The sequence below is a fragment of the Chionomys nivalis genome, chromosome 17 (genome assembly GCF_950005125.1).
Source record: "Chionomys nivalis chromosome 17, mChiNiv1.1, whole genome shotgun sequence".
NCBI classification, from domain to species: domain Eukaryota; kingdom Metazoa; phylum Chordata; class Mammalia; order Rodentia; family Cricetidae; genus Chionomys; species Chionomys nivalis.
In genome coordinates this window covers 110,506-134,680 of record NC_080102.1, presented here as the reverse complement: position 1 = coordinate 134,680, position 24,175 = coordinate 110,506, and the positions used below count along the sequence as shown (strand labels likewise).

General features: G+C 45.5%; 2 protein-coding genes across 4 annotated transcripts in view; one reads left to right on the top strand and one right to left on the bottom strand.

The window, feature by feature from the left end:
- LOC130888565 (dicarboxylate carrier SLC25A8) overlaps positions 1-1,116 on the top strand; it is a 28,173-nt gene extending 27,057 nt beyond the window's left edge. For all 3 annotated transcript variants that reach the window (XM_057791638.1, XM_057791639.1, XM_057791637.1), the window contains 2 exons: positions 176-356; positions 719-1,116. In XM_057791638.1, the coding sequence (XP_057647621.1) occupies positions 176-356; positions 719-818 (281 nt within the window). In that variant the 3' untranslated portion in view covers positions 819-1,116. The remainder of the gene's footprint in view (positions 1-175; positions 357-718) is intronic.
- A 1,900-nt stretch (positions 1,117-3,016) lies between these two features.
- LOC130888345 (dnaJ homolog subfamily B member 13-like) lies at positions 3,017-16,938 on the bottom strand. The gene is given in 9 exon segments (XM_057791227.1): positions 3,017-5,211; positions 5,650-5,726; positions 6,321-6,434; positions 7,944-8,057; positions 9,079-9,185; positions 9,188-9,235; positions 12,455-12,616; positions 13,671-13,774; positions 16,812-16,938. Coding segments are annotated over 9 exon segments (948 nt in total). The 5' UTR covers positions 16,880-16,938; the 3' UTR covers positions 3,017-5,057.
- Between the last annotated feature and the right edge of the window lie 7,237 nt (positions 16,939-24,175).

Here is a 24,175-nt window from a genome sequence, read left to right as displayed (position 1 = left end):
CACTTTGTACATAACAGAACAGGCTAGATTGGCCAAAAGAATCTTTTAAATCCTTCTAAGGGATCCTAGCTGCAGTCTGTGTCTTTTAAACCTCTCCTTACAACTCTTTCCTGCTGCAATCACGGGTAGGGTTGGCTGGGGAGAACTCACCGCCTTTCCTGCTGCTCTGTGGCAGATGACCTCCCTTGCCACTTCACTTCCGCCTTCGGGGCGGGCTTCTGCACCACGGTCATCGCCTCCCCCGTCGATGTGGTCAAGACAAGATATATGAACTCTGCCTTGGGCCAGTACTGCAGCGCAGGTCACTGTGCCCTTACCATGCTCCAGAAGGAGGGACCCCGAGCCTTCTACAAGGGGTGAGCCTCTGACCCCCACCCAACTCCAGGCCTCATAGAAGGGAGGGAACCACCAGGAAGTGAGATGCAGCCAAGTGCCAAACATCCCAAAGTTGTGGTCACCTCTGTTTTTTAGAGGGGAAGGGGAGTGGCTCATTGGTAGCGTGCTTGCCTAGCATGCTGGAGGATTCTACTCACCAGTACAGCAAAACCAGTGAGTTGGCTGCTGGAGATTCTTGCTTTTGGGCACAGAGCTGTGGGGCTCTTCTCCAGGTCCTCTCACCCTCCTTTGATATAGATTCCATGGGCTGAATGGATGGCTAGGCCCCATGTTAGAAGCAGAGGGTGGACGTACCTCCATGACTTGTGTTTTCTCTTTCTAGGTTCATGCCTTCCTTCCTCCGCTTGGGGTCCTGGAATGTAGTGATGTTTGTCACCTATGAGCAGCTCAAAAGGGCTCTGATGGCTGCCTACGGATCCTGAGAGGCACCCTTTTGAGCATCTTCCACTGATGCTGGACCCTGCTTACCTCCCTGCCCTGCCTTTTTCTCCATCCTCTGCCCAGCCCCACACCTTTCCAGTCCCTCATTTCCCTCACCCCTACTCCCTTCCCACCTCATCTCCCCTCATCGGCGGTGAGTGCCGATGGCCCCACAGTGAGAAGGCCTGGCACCAGTCAAGACCTTGAGCCCTTACTCATTTTTAACTGTTAAACCCAAATCTTTGTCTTCATTCCCAGCCCAGCTCAGCCAGCCTCCGCCCATAAAGCAAGCTCAACGTTGGTGTCTTCTATCTCTCATAAACTGTGTCTAGAGGTCTTGGGCTAATGGGCCTTTTCAGCACCTTGACAGGCAGGGGAGGAAGCCAGTGACTTTAAAAGGGGATGATGGTAACATCATGGGAAGGGTTCATGGGGTCATCTAGTCCATTCCTCCAGACCCAGCCTACATTGAGGGGACAGTGGAACAGCCCAGGGAAACAGCAGAACCCTTGCCCACCTGCCTTCCCTTGGGGCTCTGTAAGCTGTCACTCAGCACCTGGCACTCTAGAACTGCCATCCCCACCCCCACTGGCTAGACCTGCCCATCTGCACAGTGAAAATACTCCTGTCCCCGAACATCAGCTTGTTGAGAGATGTAGACAAACTCCAGAACCTTCCATTTGGGAGGGCTTGTTTTAAAACACATAATCTACCTCCCCAAGTCATAGACTCCTGAGGGCAAGTTAAGCTCTCCCTGACTATAGTCACACCCTTAGGCGTGCCCTGAACCAGGACAGGGCAGGCCTGACCCACTGAAGGACTGGACTTGAGTCCCTGGCAAACATTCAGCTTGTAGGGATTTTGTTTTGATGTTTGAGACAGGGTTTCACACTGTAGCCCAGGCTGGCCTGGAACTCACTTTGTAGTCCAGGCTGTCCTCAAACTTACTACGATTCTGCCTCAGCTTCCCAAGTGCTGAGATTACAGCACCACACCTGACTTCTAAGGACCCTCTCTTGGAAGTCTTACCCTCTCCGAGGTTGGCGACCAGCCAAGGCTTAGGTTGTTCAGTTCGTCCTCTTTCCACTGTCTTCAGGTAGTGAAGGTCCCAGATCTGGACTGTGTCAAGTCTCCGAGGCCCATCTTACACAGGTTTCGGATGAGGGCCAGGACAAGGCATACAGTACTGGGGCTCCTTGGGGAACTGAGTCTGGCCACTGTGAAGCCAGGCCTGGAGAACAGGATGTCCTCCCAACCTAAAGCTGCTCCGCCTTCTGGCCCTCCACTCCTTAGCAGGATGTGGATCATAGCTAGAGGGCTGACTGCACCTTCCCAGTGCTTGACAAGAGGCCAGGATGTTAGACTGACTCCCAGAGAACAGTGTGCCCAGTCCTCGGTTTCTCATAACTCCAGCCACAGTCTCAGGCCCGATAACAAGCCACAATGAGGGTGGGTCAGCAGTGCAACCTGGGCTCTTTGCTTCACCACACAAGGACATAACAAATGGAGGTCTGGCCATTGTGTTAAGTCCTTCAGGGAATGTCTACCTTAGGCATGTCTACCAACAGCTAACAAACAGGTCATGTGAGGGCACACAATATGCCAGCCATGTGTTCTGACATGTGGTATAGATGTGGGACCACTGGATTTATGATGGAGAATGCTATTAGATGATCTGAGAAAGGGGAGGCAGTTATTTAAAAATGTAGCAGAAGCCTCAGGAATATGAGTGGGTGGATGATTTGCCCCCTAGATAGCCCAGTTATTGAGGTGACAGGAATCTCATAAAGGTCTGGTGGAAGCCAGGCTTCCCACAGAGCCCTTCAGGAGGGTGGGTAGCAGTGGCCAGAAGTCCTACTTCCACAACCTCCCTATAGCTCGAGGCTTGCCCTCACAGCAGGCAGTCACAATCAGTTGTCAGTTCCACAGAGCAGTGATTCACTTGCCATCTGCTTTCCAAGGTCATTATGAAGGGGTTGAGATATGTAAAAGGATTCAGAGGACTAGAGGAATGTCTCAGCAGTTAAGAACACTAGCTACTCTTGCAGACCCAGTACCCGTATCTGTAACTCCAGTTCCATGGAGATCTGTCGCCCCCTTCTGGCCTCTGAGAATAGTGCATGCACATGGTGCACCAAATGTAGGAAAAACACTTCAAGACAAACAACAAAAAGATTTTATTTTTTAAAAAGGACCATCTGGTGGTGATGGCACATGCCTTTTATCCCAGCATTTGGGAGGCAGAGGCAGGAGGATCTCTATGAGTTCATGGCCAGTCTGGCCTACAGAGTGAGTTCCAGGACGGCCAGGGTTACACTATGAAACCCTATGTTGAAAAACAAAGCAACAACAAAAAGGACCCAGAGAAGTGAAGTGACCTGCCCTGTCCTGGTATCTGACCTAAGGCCCACGTTTGACTGTTATACTGAGATGCTTCCTGGAGCCCCAGTCCCAGAGCCTTTGTCTCAAGGTCTCATTTTTTTGTTATTGCTTGCTTTTTGAGATAGGTTTCTCTGTTTATACAGAAATCCTGTCTGTCCTGGAACTCGCTCTGTAGATCATGCTAGCCTTAAACTCAGAGATCCACTTGCCTCTGCCTCCTAAATTCTAGGATTAAAGGCGTGTGCCACCACCCTTAACCCCTATTTCAAGATTTAACTGCCGCTGCCTTCATGGTGTTTTAAAGATGGCTGTAGCCAGGTGGCGATGGTGCACACCTTTAATCCCAGCACTGGGGAGGCAGAGGCAGGTGGATCTCTGAGTTCAAGGCCAGCCTGGTCTACAGAATGAGTTCCAGGACAGGCCCCAAAGATACACAGAGAAACCTTGTCTTGAAAAACAAAAGAATCAGAGGTGACTGCAGGCAGTAGGATAACAAGCTCAGGGGTTTGGGGCCGGCAGGGACAAGATTGAACATATTCAAAAACAAAATGCTTGCCAAGAGCTGAACACCCATTTTTAACAATGAACAACAACAACAAAAAAAATCTTTCAGTTGGTCATGGTGGCACATGCCTATAATCCAGTGTGTGGAATGCTGAGGCGGGAGATCAGGGGTTTTTTTTTTTTGGTTTTTCGAGACAGGGTTTCTCTGTGGTTTTGGAGCCTGTCCTGGAACTAGCTCTTGTAGACCAGGCTGGTCTTGAACTCACAGAGATCCACCTGCCTCTGCCTCCCGAGTGCTGGGATTAAAGGCGTGCGCCACCACCGCCCGGCAAGAAATTTTTTTGAAAAGTCAAAAGGACAAATCCTTAAGCTAATAGGGCACTTTGAATGGCAGGATTCTAAGCAATATGAATAATTTGTTTGTTTGTTTGTTTTTTCTCACATCTCGGAAGCCATTGAATCTGCTTGTTGCCTAGACCTCATCACAGCCTAAACTCAAATACCAGCATGGAAAAGAAACACAGTCCTGTCAACTTTGAAGGTACTGGTGTGGGCCACACAACCCTGGCTGCACCCGGAAGCAGGATCTCCTTCAGGCCACCTGGAGTTACCCTCTCTATAATCTAACCATGAGTCTACCAAGAGCTTTCACACCAAAGACCCAGTTCTCACACCTGTAGGCAGGGTGTAAGCTCTACTAAGCAAGTTAGTAACAAATGCAAGAGTCAGGGACAGACCTGGACAGAGCCCAAGTGCCATGCCTCCCAGAACACTGGCCTAAAAGCAGCCTGAGACCCATCTCATAGACACAGAACCAGAGCCAGAGGCAGACAGAGCTCTTCTGGCATTGTGTCCTGGGTGTGACTTTAACTGAAGCTTGTGAGTCTATACAGATTGGCCTAAGGTCTGGTGGCAGCTCAGCCATAGACACCGGAGCACAGGTACAACTGCCGTCTTTCTGTGCTTCCTGTTTCCTGTTTCCCGAAGCAGCACAGTTCCTAGAAGGTTCCTTTGTATATATATGTTGTGAAATGGCAAGAGCAGAGGGACCTTTGACAGGGTCAGTCACATAGCCCTGCCCCATGTACCAAGATGTAAGCAAGAGGTTCTAAACCCTCAGGGAATAGTCCATGCCTAGGAAGCCAAATGGTACCCCAGGTGCCTAGCTTTTCAGGGTCCAAAGGAAGGCAAAGCAGGAAGTTTCTCTCCAGCACACTTCAGGTCATAGAGGATAGGAAAGGAATCTTTATTATATTGGCCTAAGGTCTCACACTTCCCCATCTTCACTGTGGGAGTTGAGTGTGTAAGGCCCAGCTAGCCCTCTCCATCCCTGCTCCTGTCCAGGTGCCCCAGAATTAGGTCAGCAATGCCTGGCGCAGCATCTGCTTCTTCTGTGGTGTGAGGCGGGTGGGGAATTGGATGTCAAAGAAAATGAAGAGGTCCCCCTTCTTGGTAGGATCCTCAGGCAGTGGCATACCCTCACCTGGCACCATCTTGAAGTACTTGGGACTGAGAGAGAAAAGAAGCATAGAAGTCTCAGAGAGAGAGTGTCCAACGGGTCCACACCGCCCTAACCCACAGGTCCACAGGAATGGGCCGTGCGACACTTCCTAGGGAGCAGAGCAGACTCTGGGGGCAGAATCATAACTTTCCTGTCAGGGACTTTTCTTGGAAAAACACTTGGGGGCCACTCCTGCATATTCTGATGAGAAGTTTGGAGAATGGAAGCAAGAGAATGACTGATACTGGGGTTCTCAGGCCTCTACGGGGGCTTCATACATATTAGAGAAAAGCATTCCTTCTTTGTAGTGAACACAGCCCCACAGCTCAGAGAGAAAGGTGGATTTGGGTTTCAGCCTGAGGGAGCCGTCCTGTGGCTGCAGCCTGTACAGTTCCACCGTCCAAGTCTCAGTCCATCCTTACTTGTTACCAGGTAGATATACTTACTGGACGATGTCATTGATGGGGATGTTGAGCAGACGATCATCTAGGGTCTTCACCTCCACGGTGCAGCAGGTGAGAGCCTGGAGAGGTTTGAATGAGAGGTGGATATGCAGAATGTCACCACAGCCATTCTATTTTAAAGGCATTCAGGAGCTTACTTGGGTTCCAACCCTGAGCTGGACACCAGGCAGGGTGGCAAAAGGCTGTTCAGGAACTACTTGTGAATGAGTCATGACCTGCCTTCTAGTTTGAAGTATGGTAGGTCGGGTTGGTGATAACAGAGTGTAAGGGTTTTGTGAGGCAGTAATGGCAGGTTCTGTGGGAGGAGAACCATACAGCAGTAACAGCAATTGAAGAGCCTCCAGGGTGAGGTGGACAGGTATGAAAGTGCCTCAACCAGGCAGGTGTGCTCACCCTGAAGTCTGAAGGGCAAAGAACAAGTCAACAGGGGCACCCTGAAGAGACAGTGGGGACGGCGGCAGGGTCAGGACAGTGTGTAGAAAAATGAGGAAGGGGGCAAGGAGAAGCTATTCCACAGATCCACCCAGTGCCAAGGAGAGAGACACAAGACCCTGTGATTTCTAGAAGTTGGTTGGTGGAGATGAAGCCTAAGCTGCTACAAGTGGGGTTCATTCTGGGTCTCCATGCTCTTCTTCTTCACTGTACCCACTCACCTTACCCAAAGGAATGGGGTACACAAAGAAGAGGTTGTCAAGCTCCCTGCGGAAGCGAGGATGCAGTTTCTCCTTTACGATGAAGATAATATCAGCCGGGATAATGTTGGGGCCCTGGGCAGGAAAAGCCAAGGGGTAACAGGTTTATTGCTTGCATGGTTTGGCCAATTTTCAGCCGCTGCTTGCCTCCATGTCTTCCCCTGTGCAATGGAGAATTATGCCCAGTTTTCAGGGTGGCCTAGGGCCACTTCCTAGAGAAGCCTACCCTGTTTCACTCCCCGTTCCCAAAGTACTTCTATACTGAGCATGCCCATATAAACCTACTCAGTATGGGGCAGGGACTTCCTTGTGTGACAGCTGGACACTGAGCTGGCCCAGACAACTTCTCTGCAGGTCAGTAACTCAGAAACTATTTCTCTGCTTCAGCAAGGCACCCTGAACTCAAACCTCTCTTCTGGCCTCTGTAGACAGAAAGAAAGCTATTTCTGCAGCTCCCAGTGTGAGAAATAACCCGACAGTTATTCCTCAGCAAGCTCAAGACCAGGATAAAGGGAGGCCCAAAGGCTGGGCTCTGAGGAGACTCTAGGGTCATATGGGAAGATTGGGAAATGCTGCTCAGAGCAGGGGATGTTGGCTTTGGGTATCTGTTGTTTGCCTGCTTTCTTATGACAGGGTCTTGCTCTGTAGCCCAAGTTGACACAGTCACCAAGTCAAGACTGAACTTGAACTCCTAGGCTCAAGTGATTCCCCTGCCTCAGGCTCCTGAGTAGCTTCGACTCCCAGTGAACCATATTGAAGAGTGATTGTTGGAAGCAGGTATTCTACAGGTGAGAAAGAGAATGGGTATAGGCAAGGGAATTAATCTCTTTCAGCTCTGAGCCCTCCATTATTTCAGTTCATCTCAGCACATAAGGACTCAGCATCCTTAGCACAGTAATTCGATGTTTTCCCACAGATATGTATTTTAATTTCAAATCATCATTAATAGAATGCTTCTGAGCAGCCTCTCTCCTTGGGCTTTCTTAGGGATTACTACCCAAGAACACTGGAGGGGAAGCTGAGGACCCTTCTGTCTCTCTGTCTGCCAGCACTGGGGTTACAGGAGTGGTGCTGAGGATCAAGTCCAGGTCTCCATCCTTGGCTGGTATTGAACCTCCTCCTCAAACCCTTCTTTTAGCTTTTGTGTTCTTTTCTTTTTGGTTTTGTTTTTTTGAGTCAGGGTTTCTCTGTGCAGCTCTGGCTGCCTGGAACTTAGTAGACCAGGCTGGCCTCGAACTCAAAGAGATCCACCTGTCTCTGCCTCCTGAATGATGGAATTAACAGTGTGTACCACCACTATCTGGTGCTTTTTGTGTTCTTATCTTGAGCAAGTCCCTTCCATGTGGAGCCCTAGTTTTCCCACTGTGTAAAATGATAATAACCCCAAACTGCATCTACAGAAGCATTTTGAGGCTCTGTCCTTGGGAAGGAACTCTAGAGACCACCTCATTCTACTAGACCAGAACTTGTAGGAATAAGAAAAACAAAACAAAACAAAAGAAACAAACCATGGTCTCCTACCCTCTCAGTCCTCCCACCATGTGAGCCTGGAGACTCACCCCAGCTAGCTTCTCACCCTCTCACCTGGTCCCCTTCCTTCTCAAAGGTGATGCGTGTGCCCTGCCTCCACCCAGGCCTCACATCGATTGTCAGAATCTTGTCCTTTATGGTTGAGGAATATTTATCTTCATTTAGCACCTGCAGCAATAGAGGTGGGAGTGAGGAGTCGACTCGGGATGTCTCTGTGGAGTTCGTGCTCAGACAGTACCCATAGCAATGCGGGTGAACTGCCAGAGCCATTCCCACTCCCATCCCACTGCCACTGCCACTGGATCTAAGAACTTGTGACTCTCCAAGGCAAAGCATGTCCTCAGACTGATGAAGCTGTGGCCTGAGACAACAGTCACCAACAGGAACACAGTGAAAGGTTCCTCTCTCCAAATCCCAGAAGTCTGACCTTATCTCAAAGTTCTCTCAACCCTTCTCCAGGCTCCATGGCATTTTACTGTCTAGTACAAGCCCACTAGAGACCCCAGACTTCAGTTTATAGTTTAAATTATTGGTTGATATAAAGAAAATAGGGGCTGGTCACAAGAGTGCAGCAGACTTTCTGAAGGTAAGCTATTGAACCTCATACAAAGCATCCCACCATCCTGTCCCCAATCCAATGAGCACAGAGAACTGCCTTTGGGAAGCATGGCCAAAGTGGCCATCTCCCCCAAGCAAAGGGAGGAAGAGGGCTGGACCACAGACCATGGTCAGGCCAAGTACTGAATGAATATTCACAAGGGTCTTCCCTAAGCTGTCACCTTAGAGACTGTACCAGCCCACCTCCATGTCCACCCTGTGGCCATACACATACTCTTGGGAATGTGGTCTGGAAATGCCCTGGAATGGAGCTTGTAGGAGATTCCTTCTGCTCCTACTTCTCCACTTTCCAAAATGGTGGGACTGGACTGAAAAGGGAAGGATCCTGTCCCCATGAGGAGGCTGCAGAAATGATTTCTGCACCAGAAGGAAAGGTGAATCCTCTCTGTTATTCATTTCAAATGTCAGATTCTAGAATCTAAAATCTAAAATTGCTGAGTCTCTTGGTCTAAGATCCAATGGTTCTGTCAGAAAGGATCACCGAGTTTCCCAACAGTTAGGCGAAGGGGAGGTGACAGGGAGATTTGTAGGGTTAGAAGGCGCCTGCTAAGAGGAGCAAGCTAATACGCACCCTTCGGGAGATCTTAATCTTTTTGGTGCAGCCAAAGAATAAGTCCTCAAGGGACAAATAGAGGTCTCGTTCGATTGGAGGGTCTTGTTTCTGGACTCCTCGGCCGCGAAGCCCCCAAAATTCAAATCTATATCATTTCCTTCTGCATCAAAAAATTCTAAAAGGAGATGGGAAGATGAGTAACAGAAATAATGTCCGAAGACAGATGACAGACACACAGACAGGTACACACACACACACACACACACACACACGTATTCCCTTCAACCTCTTCAGTGACCCAGGGCTAAGTTTCAGTGTAACATTTCCACTTCTCAGAGCTACAGACCAAGGGGCTATTTATTTCATTTCATTTTGGTTTTAGCCTTGAACTCAAAGCAATCCTCCTGTCCCAGTCTCCTGAATGCTGGAATGACAGGTATGAGCCACCACACTGGCTTTAAGAAACTACCCTTAGCTTCAGACCAGTGAGCATCAGGCTTGACAGGCCCCAGTGCTTCCTGGGACTCCCACGGAGTGAGGTGCTGCCAGCTCCTGCTGCGTGAACACACTGAGACATCGCTCTAAGGGGGAGATCCTGGTAGAGCAGAGAAGACTCCATTCAGGTGGAGTAGGTTCGAACCGCCCATCTACTCTACCCTCAGACCCCACTGGCCCCTCTCCGTCTCTCCCAAGAATATTCTAGACAAGCCAGGGTCAAGTGCTCTAGAGTTACTAGTTTATATGAAGAAGGACTTGGTGGTCCATGGCAACTGTGAATGATTGCCGGCATGTCTCAAGTACCTTCCGTCAGCTTCATCTACCCCTGCCTGCCTGATGCCCTTGCCTTTAGCCTGATGCAGCAAAAGAGAGATACCCTTCCTGATCTGTGTAGAGTACTATAATTCTTTGGATCTCAGTTCTTTAGCCTGTGGTATGGGGTAATGCTTGCCCTATCTATACCATTAAGATGAGAAACAGCTAACCTTGGGTGAGCCTGTTGTGAATCAGGCTCTGTACCCAGTGACTTTCTTTACTTTTTGGCTCAGAGAGGTCAACAAAATGCTCACATCTCCACAGCTAGTGAGTAATGATGTTAGGACTTCTACCACCAGACCACTTCACCACAGAAACTGTAGCCTTGGTCACTATGATATATTGCTAGATGTGGGGTCCTTTGTAGAGTGGAATGAGAGGGTCCTTTGTATTCTGCAGAGGTGGCTGTTATGTACCCAGTTTCTCATGACTAATGTCATGGGATGAATGTGTCAAGTTAGATGGTGAATGTTCAACAGTAGGGAATGTGCAGTGGCTGAAGACGTGATGGCCCAGGGACCTGTGTCACGGCTCAGCAAATAAGGGCACTGTGACCAATTCCTTGAGGTTGAAGCAGACAACTGACTCCTGAGGGTGGTCCTTTGATTTATACTCTCTAAATAAATGTAAGAAAAATCCTTTTTAAAAAAATGACCAAGAACGTAGTTCCATGATAAAGTCTTTGCCTAGAACAGTGGTTCTCAACCTTCCTAATGCTCGATCCTTCCTTTAATACAGTTCCTCATGTTGTGGTGACCCCCAATCATAAAGTTATTTTTGTTGCTACTTTGTAATTTTGCTACTGTTATGAACTATAATGTAAATAGTTTTGGAGTTAGAGCCTTGTTGAAAGGCTGTGACTCATTGGTTGAGAACCACTGCTCTGACCATACAAGGCCCCAATTTCAATTCTTAGCATCACAGACTATTTTTTTTAAATTTTTAAAAATATTTATTTTTTTATTATGTATACAATATTCTGTCTGTGTGTATGTCTGCAGACCAGAAGAGGGCACTAGACCTCATTCCAGATGGTTGTGAGCCACCATGTGGTTGTCAGGAATTGAACTCAGGACCTTTGGAAGAGCAGACAATGCTCTTAACCACTGAGCCATCTCTTCAGCCCCCATCAGAGACTACTTTTAAAGACAGAAGATTTCTGGAAGGACATGGGAGATGTTAATGACAAGTAGGTGCATTTAGGAGAGGAAAAGAAATGGAGGGTTAGAATATTTTTCAGTAACTTTCATTATGATTTTGGTGTGATGGTTTACATGTGTGATCCAGGACTTGGGAGGCTAAAGAATTTGAAGCCAGCCTGGGCTACAGAGAGTGATCCTGACTCAGATAAGTAAGTAATCCTTTCCCCCTCCATGTACTGTGTTTATTTTTCAAATAGAGAAAACCGGGCTGAATGTGGTGACTCACACCTGTAATCCTAGCACTTGGGTGGCTAATCCAGGATCACCATGAATACAGAGCCAGCTGGACTACAAAATGAATTTGGAACTACATGCACTACAGAGACCAAGCCTAGGAGGCTGCAGAGATGGCTCAGTGGTTAAGAGCACTTCTGGTGCTTGGCGGTTGTGGCACGTGCCTTTAATCCCAACACTCGGGATGCAGAGATGGGCAGATCTCTGTGAGTTTGAGGCCAACCTGATCTACAGAGCTGGTTCCAGGAAAGCTAAGGCTACACAGAGAAACCCTGTCTCAAAAAATTTTTTTTAAAAAAACAAAAACAAAAAGAGCACTTGTTGCTCTTGCAGAGAACCCAAATTCAGTTTTCAGTACCTACATGGCGACTTACAACGATCCCTAATTCCTGTTCCATGGATCTGATGTTTTATTCTGACTTCCTTGGGCACCAAGCACACACATGTGCACATACCTACAGGCATAACTGCCACACACATAAAACAAATATAAAATTTTTAAAAATAAAAAAGAAAGAAAACTGGGTGTAGTGGCACATGCCTATAATCCCAGCATTTGGGAGGCAGGAGGACCAGGAGTTTTTTGTTTTGTTTTGTTTTTTAATAATTTATTTAATTGTATTTTATTCAAACTGGTGTTTTGCCTGCATGTACGTCTGTGTGAGACTATCAGATTCCCTGGAACAGGAAGTATGAACAGGTGTGAGCTGCTACGTGGGTACTAGGAATTGAACTTGGGTCCTCTGGAAAAGCAGTCAGTGCTCTTAACCACTGAGCCATCTCTTCACTCCCCCCCCCTTTTATTTTTTTTTTTTCAAGACAGGGTTTCTCTGTTTTTCAATGAAAGTCTGTCCTGGAACATACTCTTGTAGCCAGGCTGGCCTTGAACTCACAGAGATTCACTTGCCTCTGTCTTCTGAGTGCTGAGATTAAAGGCATGCACCACCACTGCCTGGCAAGGATTTAGAAATTTAAGGTCATCCTTGGTTAAACAGCAAGTCTAAGGCTGGTGTGGGATACATGTTTCAATAATAATAATAATAATACAAAATAAATAAAAAGTAACCAAACATAACCACCAAAAAAGGTATTTTCTCCAGCTGTGTTCTTTCCCAGTGAGGCAAGGGGTAGGGTGGGATTCTTACCACTGAAGGGGTTGTCTCCTCCAAAAAACTCGTGAAACACCTTTTCAGGGTTGCCATGGAAGACGTAGCCTGTTGTCCATGGAGTCTGAGATCCAAACTCCAGAGGAATCCCACCCTTCAGGCCTTCCTCGCCAAACTTGTCATAGATGCCTCTCTTCACGGCTGTGGATACATGTGACTTTGAGGAGGGACATGGGGCTTGTGAGGCTGGAGAGGCTGGGAGCTAGTGAGAAAGCTGGGGAAGGTGATGGGCCAGGACAGCCTTATCTTCTGCATCCTGCTGCCTGGAACTGTCTAGAAGTTAGAGCTTCAGTATCACTATCACTGTGTGAGTTTCCAAGTCATTTGTCTATCCTATAGAGTCTATAGTATGGCCAGATAGCCCAGAAAAGCAATGAGAAAAATTTGCCTGGTTTGGAACTGGAAGGTCAGGTATGTATCTGATTTGGCCTAGTTCATTTTTGGAAGGGAAACTAGAATTAAAATTTTAGAATCTAAGAATTCTGAACTTGCAAATTTTAGAGTTCTGAAAAGTCAGGGCTGGGAGTCATAGTTTAGCTATTCTCATGAACAATAGCCACAATCACAGTCACCAAAGCAGCCCTAAGGAGGCCTGCTGGGCTGCTGTTCTTTGCTGGGTCGTGAGTCACCCTCACCCCGCATAACTGATTTCCTATGGCTCTAAGGCTCTCTGTGGCTCTCTGCTCCTTCTGTCCCTGAAGGCAGTCTGGGAAGGATAAATGAGTGCCTGCTCCTTCTCAGCCGTCTGCCCCAGAAGCTGGCATCCTCCTCTGAACCTCAGGGAGGCTCCTCTCTGCCTGGCTGGAGGCAAGGGAACATGCCCCACTGCTGAACTGCCTCAGCGGGGCGAGCAATAAGCCCACCCACCTAATGGCCTGGTTTGTACTCAGTTTATCTAGATACTGTGCAGGGAGGATGGTTGCTTACTCTTTTTTTTGTTTTGTTTTTTTTTTTTTTTTTTTTTTGTTTTTCGAAACAGGGTTTCTCTGTAGCTTTGGTGCCCGTCCCGGAACTAGCTCTTGTAGACCAGGCTGGTCTCGAACTCCCAGAGATTCGCCTGCCTCTGCCTCCCGAGTGCTGGTATTAAAGGCGTGCGCCACCACAGCCCGGCTGTTTGCTTACTCTTTACTGACAGCCTAGACACTCGAGGAATGATCCTAACGGAGCAGCGAGTGACAGCCCCACCATCACTCACGGTCGCTCAGCACATCATAGGCTTCTGCTATTTGCCTGAATGTCTCTGGTGCAGATGGCTCGTTTGACTTCAATGGGTGGTTCTTCAGGGCAAGTTTCCGGTACCTAGATGAGGGAGAAAATGCAAGCCCTTGCCTCTGACCTGCTTCTGAGGGCTGGAGCATGGCTCAGGGCTGACTTTTTCTGTCTAGCTTTGGTACAAACCATGGAGAGTGGTGTGGATATCAGTGGCTGTGGGGTGTGCTGCTTGGATCTTTTGGAAGAGACCTTGGGGTAGAGAGCACAACTGGCCAGCAGCCCTGACAGCTGCCACCTAGACAACTGTTAAAGGCTGCTTGTCCTCTTAGCTCCCACAGCCGAGACCTAATTCAGTAAAGATTTAGTGATAGTTCACCTGTGAGACACGGGACACCCCCAATGCCAGCTTTTTGTCACTGTGACAACATAACTGAGAATAACTACCTAAAAAGAGGAACAACTTATTTTGGCGAATAGTTTTCATCCATGGTTGGCTAGCACTGCTGCTTTCAGGCTGAACATCATAACAAGAACAAAGCTGATCACCTGAATGACAGCCAGGAAGGACAGCCGGAAAGAAAAGTGGTGAGGGAGAAAGAGAGAAGAGAGGAGAAAGGGGGAGGGGGAGCAGGGAAAATGGGGATGGATAGGGAAGAGAAAAGAAAGAAATAGTATGGAGAGGAGAGAGAAGAGAGAAACACGGTGAGGGAAGGTCCAAGGACAAGACATCAAAGGCTAACCTCCAGAGACGTGCTGTTTCTAATACTCCCTGCCTTGTGATAGCCTATTCCAATATGAAGAAAATAACCCATCAATTAATTAATTAATGAAGGGCCGGGCGGTGGTGGCGTACACCTTTAATACCAGCACTCGGAGGCAGAGGCAGGCGTATCTCTGTGAGTTCGAGGCCAGCCTTGTCTACAAGAGCTAGTTCCAGGACAGGAACCAAAAGCTACGGAGAAACCCTGTCTCGAAAATCCAAAACAAACAAACAAACAAACAATTAATTAATGATGAAGTTTATACCCTCATGAGCTAGTTGTTTCCCAGTAGCACAACGTGCTAGGAGCCAAGCCTTTTTTTTTTTTTTTTTTTTTTGAGATAATCTCTCACTGTCTCATAAATTCTACTACAGCTGCTGGTTCTCAAGTGCCAATGATCTGCCTGTCTCAAGACACACCCATGAGAGACTGTAACATACACAAGGCTCAAACTTTAAAAGTAGTTACAGTAGAAGAGTTATGGGCTATCATTGGGAACATACAATTCTTTTTATCGCTCTTATCTCCATGAGTCCATATGCTAGATTTCTGGGCATTTTCATACAGATTATCTCATCTGATCCTATTTTAATACCACAACTCCTGCTCTTTAAGAAGTATGTGTGCATCTGTACAGGTACACATGTGGGCACACACGTGTGGAGGTCAGAGGACAACCTCTCCTGTTGTTCCTCTGTCCACCTCAGTTATTAACACAGTCTCTCACTGACCTGGGATTCTCCAAGTAGCTAGGCTGATTGTCTAGGCAACCGCAGGAATTCATTACCTTTCTCTCCTCCCAGGAGCCAGGGTTACAAGCAAAACACAACTTTTTTTTTTTTTTTAAATGTGGGTTCTAGGGATCCAACTCAGGTCCTCCAGCTTGTACAGCAAACATTTTACCAACTGGGCCATATCCTTTTCTCCTCCACACTTTTGCTTCTTTTAGAGATAGAAACTGAGGTTCAGAAAGGTTGACTTGCCTGAGTGTGTCATACTTGATGTCTCAAGGGTTTCTAGCTTGTGCTAGGTTGACATAAAACTAGCCAGTGCAGTTGGTCTTGCAGTGACTAAGCTGTGCTTGTATGTTTGTTAACTTTTCGTTTGATGAGTCCCACTGACTACCTGCTTTCTATCATGGAAACCTTCCACTTGATAGTGGAACCTTTCACTGGCCAGTGAAAGCCCTGAGCAATGGGTGGCATCTTCCACTGTACCAAATTGTTCTCAATTTTTAAATGAGTTTATCATCTTTCTCTATCCCCACTCGACACTCCCTTCAATCCACACAGGAACCTGACCTAGGGAGGTAGGGATGGTGTCTAATTTCTGATTCCATTCGTCACATACAAGCTCCTGGAATAAAAATGGCATTTACCTTTCAGGGTCACTTGAGGATTAAGTAAAACAATGATAGAAAGCTCTCAGAACAGCTTCTCCACATCCAATACAAGCAACTAGCATGTCCCCAAACCTCGAGTTGCCTTGATGCTTCCTTTTCCTTCATGCCTTTAATGGCACAATCAATTGTCAACTTCAGTTTCTTCTCTTCCTCTCCAGCCCATGAAAGAGCACCTTAACCCTCCTTTAAGCCTTGTTTTTTGGCTTAATTATCAGGACAGCTTCCCAAGAAGCCGCTCACCTCTCAAGACAGCACCAGGTACTTCTTTTATAACAATACATATTCCATGACAATGGCCTGCACAGTGCACAACCTGAAATTAGTACTCAATAAATTCTTGCCCAAAACTTTTTTTCAAAGAAAAAAATTTAAAAGATCAAAAAATTTCAACAATACAGTCTGACTTCTGTCCTAGATGCCCCCCTAAACACACTTTTGAACAGAGCCTTGCTGTGCAGCCTAAGTAGCTCAGGCTGTGCACCAACTATTTGAGGATTACAGGCAGGTACCATCACACCCATATCTAGACTTTCACAGAGTCCCTGAGACTTGACAGAGATATTCAGAGATGAGTATCAATCAGTGACAAAAACCCATATAATGGCCAGAATGGAAACTGCAACATCCTCTTGTCCAAGTCATTTCTGGTTCACCGTCCTGTGATCTCTATGAGACTCAGGATAAGGTCCAAATTATCCGTTGTCCTCATTTCATAGCTAGGAATTCGAACATGACCCAATAGGACATAATGGGGCCGAGGACTGGACACGGGGAGCCCACTGGTGCACTACAGGTGTGTCTGAATTTCCAGTCTGCGTCCTGACCAGCTCAAAGCCAGGATATGGTATGCAAGAGGAAAGAGGTGCCCCTTTCCTGCCCTAAGCTTCACAGGGAAGCGATTTGGGTGGCTTCAGGGTGGGGCTGCCTCAGCAGGAGCCAGGCTCCGATTCCGTCGACTTACGCCTTCTTGATCTGGGCATCCTCCGAGTTGCGATTGACCTGGAGTACAGCATAGTAATCCATCCCCATGGCTGACAGCAGTGAATCAGTTTTTCCTCAGACTCCAGCCTCTGTTCGTCAGCGTTCTGTGTTTGCTCCTGGCAACCACGAAGGGCACTCTGGGAACTGTAGTCTTTCTCCGTTTCAAAACAATGGCCCTAGGGTACTCATAGCTGGTTCTGTGACCCGATAAAGGTCACACAGCTCAGAAACTAGAGTCCCTGAACACTTCTTTATTTTTTTAGTACAGCAGTTACCATGAATTTTTAAAATTTCAGACCAAAGCCGGGTGTAATGGTGCAACACCTTTAATTTCAGCACTCAGCAGAGGCAGTTGGGTCCCTGTGGGCTGGAGGGTAGCCTGATCTACACAATTAATTCCTTGTGAGTCTAAAGTCCTTCAGAGATCCACCAGTCTGACTCAAGTTTCAGTTTTAGTAAATTAGAGGCTTTTTATTACAAAGAGTCTGGCCAGAACCAAACCAAAGAGTTTCCTAAGTAAGGCACTGGCCATTGTTAGCCAAAAGATTATAAAGGCAAAACCCACAGTTATAATTTTTGGGAGCCAAATTAACTCAGATCCTGTCTGGGTACAGGCAAGGCTTGATTGTGGTTTGTTTTGTGGGTTTTTCTTCTTCTTTTTGAGACACTGTTTCTTTGTGAAGCCTTGGTTATCTTAGAACTCACTCTGTAGACCAGGCTGGTCTTAAACTCTTAGAGATCTGGCTGCCATTGCCTCCCAAAGAGTTAAAAGTGTGCATCTCCCCCCCCCCCTTCCCCACATACCCAGGGCTTGATTTTGTCCAGCAGGTGCCTCAGCCCCCAAGTGTTTCATAACAAAAGCAGAACTTAACAGCTAACTTGTTGAATACTGTGACCCATTATCTTGTAGGGAGCACTGAGGCAGTGAAATATTTTTGTAACAATGAGCAATTTTTTAAGAATAGCCCAACTGCACCAGGAACTGACCCATCTCCAGCCTCCTGACAGGGAACATTCAAGATAGGAGCAACTGCCTCACAGATTATACAAGCTAAAACCATTTTGTTTTCACAAACCTAGCACGAGTAAAATATCCTCTAAACACAATGTTCACCATCACTAGTTTCAGAACAGCTAGAGCCAGATAGTGAAGACTTTGTCTTTAAGAACAAAAAACAACAAAAAACACTTTTATTTTGGTTTTAGGTTTTTTATTTTGTTTTGTTTTTTTAGAAAATGTGAGTATGGTGGCTCACACCTATGATCTAAGCACTTTGGAGGCCGAGGAAGAGGAATGCCCTGAGTTTGAGGCCAGCCCGGGCTATAAAGTGAGGTGGAAGCTATGTAGTAAGTTCTTTTTTTCAAAAATTTGACTGAAGCGCACGCCTTTAATCCCAGCACTCGGGAGGCAGAGGCAGGCGGATCTCTGTGAGTTCGAGACCAGCCTGGTCTACAGAGCTAGTTCCAGGACAGGCTCCAAAGCCGCAGAGAAACCCTGTCTCAAAAAACCAAAAAAAAAAAAAAAAAAAAAAAAAAAAGAATAAAGCATAAACAAAATCAACACACCTTAAAATTATTTTCTACAACATGTTTCAATTAACACCTTAAAGTTGGCAGCAAATTCCCAGATTTACATAGCATTTTGCATCTAGTAGTTTTTTGTGGTTTTTTGTTTTCTTTTAAAAAACAAATTCCAGTATGGCCACATATGAATTGATTTTGCTTTTGTACCAATAGGTTAATATTTATAGAGTGTCCAAAAGGTGTAAGCATTGCTTGGCACTGTTTTGTTTTAAAAAGGAAACCTGAAAGTTGGAGAGATAGAAATGGCTTGCGTTTTAAGCGCTTGCTCTGTGAGAACCCTATCCCAATGAATAAGGCAGAAGGACCAATGGTATGTCCCCTCACCATTGGTCAGGACCTGTATTCTTTACCAATATTTCTCTTTCTAAGGGACCAGAGGTCTGGAAGTGATAATGTCATACCAGGCTGTCTGAACAACACATGCAAATCTGATTCTTCTATGTGGCAACACCTCAAAGGAAGTCTAGTATTCTTTCATCTCAGACAATGGGACCCTGGGACTATAGGGATGACTTGTTGGTGGTTAAGGGCGCTTTCTGTCTTGCAGAGGGCCATGCTGGGCAGCTCACAAATGCCTGTAATTTCAACTTCAGGGGATCCAGTGCCCTCTTCTGGCCTCTACAGGCACCCACACAGGTGACATACAAACTCACAGAAATAAAAATAAATCTTAAACAAAAATAAAAAGCAATTTAAGAAGTAGAACCCTGCTAATTAACCTTCATTAATCCAAGGGATTATGAGTGGGAAAATGTTTTACATCCAAGCTGACTTCAAACTTACTCTGTAGCTGAGGATGACTTGATCTTACTGTGTGCTGGGAGTACAGTTATGCACTACCATGCCAAACCTGAGTCTGAGAAATTTATTGACCTCAAGAGTAAGAGAGGGGCCATCATCAATACATGTTTACAGTACCTCTGACCAATATCAATGGTGCGCTTATGGAAGAGAACAGAGGGCCTGACTATCACAAGGGGAATGAAACTGGCTATTCTTGTTCATGGCTCAGTGCAGAGTCAGCTTCTGGGGAAGTGAGGGGGCACACACATCAGTAGGCTTTGTCTCTCTGAATCTTTAAGTTGTGTACATCAAGTTCTGACTGTATGCCTTTTCCTCTGAGGAGCATTTTATTAATTTCTCAATGAAAGGTAGAACCACTAGTACCATAAAAATAAAACAATCTCATTTATACTGTCATGAAGCAGTATTTTTACCTATGGTGACTTCCTTGGTCCTTTGGGTCTCAGCTTCCTCCTTTGTAAAACTGAAATGATATTTTAGTTCAGTAAGACTTGGACTATGTTACTGAGCTTAAAGGGGAGGGCTACACCCCTACATGCAGGAATAGATATAGAACATAATGCATGAGTTATAAAACATATCTATGTGCATTTACCTTGGGAAAACTCCAAGATATTAAGTGAAAATGGATAAACCAGAGGGCGACAAACATAGAATGAACCCAATTATGTATAACATAGGCCAAGATAAAGCTACATTTTTTATGTAAATGAATAAGCACACAGATGCAAGCACAAGTTTTCTTTCTTTCTTCCTTCCTTCCTTCCTTCCTTCCTTCCTTCCTTCCTTCCTTCCTTCTTTCTTTCTTTCTTTCTTTCTTTCTTTCTTTCTTTCGAGACAGGGTTCCTCTGTCTAACCATCCTAGCTGTCCTGGAACATGCTCTTGTAGACCAGGTTGGCCTCGAACTCACAGAGATCCACTTGCCTCTGCCTCCTGAGTGCTGAGTTTAAAGGCATGCGTCACCACTGCCCGGCCCACCGTGAAGATTTGTAGCTGTGATTGGTTTAATAAACAAGCTGACTGGCCAGCTGCTGAACAGAATAACTCAGGCGGAGAACTGAGAATGCTGGGAAGGAGAAGGGCTGAGTCAGTGGTCACCAGCCAGATGCAAAAGGAGCAGGTGATGAATATGCCATGCTAATAAAGGTACTGCCCCCATGGCAGAGCATAAATAAGGAATATAGGTTAATTTAAAATGCAAGAGCTAGGGCTGGAGAGATGGCTCAGTGGTTAAGAGCATTGTCTGCTCTTCCAGAGGTCCTGAGTTCAATTCCCAGCAACCACATGGTGGCTCCAAACCATCTGCAAAGAGATCTGGCGCCCTCCTCTGGCGGGTGGGTATAAATGTAGGCAGAAAGTTGTATACATAATAAATAAATCTTTAAAAAAAATGGAAGAGCTAGTTAGTAGCTGGGCATTGGTGGCGCATGTCTTTAACCCTAGCACTTGGGAGGCAGAGGCAGGTGTATCTCTGTGAGTTTGAGTCTACGAGAACTAGCTCCAGGACAGGTTCCAAAGCTACAAAGAAATCCTGTCTCTAAAAACCAAAACAACAACAACAATAACAACAACCCCCCCAAAAATACTAGTTAGTAATAAGCCTGAGTTATTGGTTGAGCATTTATAAGTAATATTAAGCTTCTGAGTCAATTATTTGGGAAAGGCTGACAGGTATTTGGGAATAGACAGGTGGGAAAGAAACGGCTGACTATAACCAGGGCTGTTACACAGAGAAATCCTGTCTTGAAAAACAAAAACAAACTTCCTGAAATATACATATATAGAACTAAGTGTAGTTCATCTCAGCATTTGAGTGCTGAGGCAGGGGGTTAGTAAATTTGAGAGTTTAATCTTAAAAAAAAGATCTATATGAAGCCACTTGGTTTGGAGAGATGGCTCAATGATTAATAGCAATGGCTTCTCTTCCATAGCTCCCAGGTTTGATTCCTAGCACCCACATATAGACTCGTAACTGTCTGTGACTCCAATTTCAGGGGACCCAATGCCCTCTGAGGGCACCAGGCATGCACATGCAGGCACAGTATCCATATATATAAAGTAAAATCAATTTTAAAATATATATATATAAGAAATTTTTAATCCTAATTTCTTAGAGCAGACTTTTAATTCTGTATAACTCAGTATTGTTTCAATTTTTGTAGCTATGTATATACTGATTATATGTTTTAAAAATTATAAGAAAAAATAAAAATTGTAATGCCTATAACTTGAGTGACAACACTGCTTAAATGAGATATTTTTAAAATCAACAATACAATGTCTGAGCAAGATATTTCATTTTTCTCTGTCTACTCTAATCAGCTGAGAGTCAACAATAATAATAATTAACTGATATTTCAAAAATATTGATATACCTGTCCATTATCTCATTTTTAGCCTTACTTTGCAGATGAACCAAGAGGCTGAGGAGATCAAAACATCTTTCAAATTTCTAGAGCCAATTAAGTAATAAAGTCATTTCTGACTTAAACCATGTCAATTTCTTTCTGTTCTACCATATTGCCAATACAGTAAGTAGCATGTCCGCAATCGTAATGGCCACAGAGTAGACCAGTTGAGTCCTTTTGAAATCCTACAGGCCAGGTAAGAATCACCAGGTGTTCTGTCCTTTAGGGCCTGTACCTTGCACATAGGGGTATAGCCAGCCCCATTAATCTCAATCACATAGTCCAAGTCTCATGGACGAAGACAGCATTTGTCACCAAAGATGGAAAGAAAATACAGACAGCTAAAGGGAATGCAGCTCTGCATGGATTTTACTAAACTCAAGGGTTTTTTTTTTTTTTTTTTTTTTTCTGTAGAATACTGGCCTAAAGAGGATGGTCTGAAGCTGGCGGGATGTTTCAGCAGATGAAGGCACTTGTTGCCAAGCCCGACAACCTGGGTTAGTGTCCAAGGACCTGGATGATAGAAAAAAAAAAAAAAAAAAAAAAGAACCACACGCTGTCCTCTGACCTTGCTGTAGCATTTGCAAACCACCCACCCACCACACAAAGATGACCTGAGATGCTCAACAAGTCTTTCTATGAGGGCCAACTAGGACCATGAGAGGTGTGTCACTGGAGGGTTTGAGGGCCAAGTGCAAAGTCAATATGAAGAAGTGTTGTCTTTGATCTACAGCATCTGTCAAAGACACAGTCAGCAGCTGCAAGCTCCCACAGTTATGCATCTACTTGCAAACGTATCCTTGTCAGTGGTTTAACATATGAATCTATCCATACGACTGTTTTCCTTAATTTGCTCTCAGAGCATTCCTGAAGCTTGACTACATACACTAGGACAATTAGAGTGTTTATTCAGTGGCTGGAGTGATGGCTCAGTGATTAAGAATACTGACTGCTCTTTTAGAGAAACATGGTTTCAATTCCCAACACCTTTATGGCAGTTCACAATGGTCTTGAGCCTCTGCAGGTACCAGGCACACTTGTGGTATACAGACATTTAATACAGGTAAAACACTCACATAAATAAAAATAAATTCAAATTTAAAGCTTTCTTTAAAAAAATTCAAGCAGCATGTTCTTAGCCAGCACATCCTTACCTGGCTGTCTACAAGCCCTTTGTTAAATGGAGTTTTTGCCTCCAACCACATGACAAACCACATTGCCAGCTGCAGTTTAGCTGACCTGGATCTGGAAAGTCTCCTAAACCACAAATTGAACTCTCTTGACTGAATTAGCCATGCCAGCAGGGAACAACTTTTACAAATTGATTCACTCCTTTCACCATGTGGGTCCTGAGCATTGAACTTGGGACATCTGTCAAAGATGACTTCTTACCATTTGACAATGATGGTAGTGGAACTAAAACAGCAAAGGATTTGGGAGCTGTCATGAAGTCTTATGCAGAATCCCACAAAAGCAAAGTTAAAGGGCATGATTAATGAAGCAGATGTGGATGGTCACAGTCCATCAATGGCAAAAGAAATAAAAGACAGTTTGTGCAGGGAGGTTTAGAGAAGCACTCAGCTTGATTAGGCTGGCAATGGCTGTGTGGCTGCAGCAGAGCTTTGCTGTGTGCTGACAGATCCTGGAGAGCAGTTAACAGATGAGAGCATGATGAAGATATCAGGGAAGCAGATACTGCCATGACATAAAGAGCTTGTGCAGAGGATGGCAGCAAAGTAAAGACACAATATCCTTAATCTCCTGCACAAAACTGTGCAGTTGCTCTTTCCTTGTAACCTGAATAGGGTTGGGTAGATCAGATGGCAGAGTGCTTGCCTAGCATGCCTGCAGCCCTGGTTTGGGTCCCCATAAACTAGGCATGGTGGTACATTACCATCAAAAGCACACATCTTTGATTATTATACAAATGAAGTAGAGAGGATAAAGGTAGCATGGATGTATGAAGGAGCTATCTGGCTAGGACCAGTTTTCAATGCTGTGCCATTTATAGTGTAGACAGAAGTTTCTGTCCCACCCCACCCCAAAGAACACAGAGGCTTATATTAATTATAAACTGTTTGGCCTTTTGCTCAGGCTTATTACTAACTACCTCTTACAACTTAAATTAACCCATAATTCTTGTGTATGTTTAGCCATATGGCTTGGTACCTTTTCTCTGTAAAGCATTCTCATCTTACTTCCTCTGCATCTGGCTGATGACTCCATCTCTGCTTTTCCTCTTTCCAGAATTCTCTTAGTCTGGTTGCCCCACATATGCTTCCTGCCTACCTACTGGCCAATCAATGTTTTATTAAACCATTATGAATGACAAATCTTTACAGTGTACAAAAGCATTATCCCACAGCATACAGTACATAAAACTTGCCTTGTTCATGTTATCCACAGCAAATCCTTCTAAACCTGTAAGTTCTGGGAACCCATCTAGGCCAATTCATTGATAAAAGGCTACCATACAAAAATGCTTTCCTTTTATAGCACAAAAGAATATCTCAAAAATAAAAACTTGTCGGACAAAGTGGTGTACAC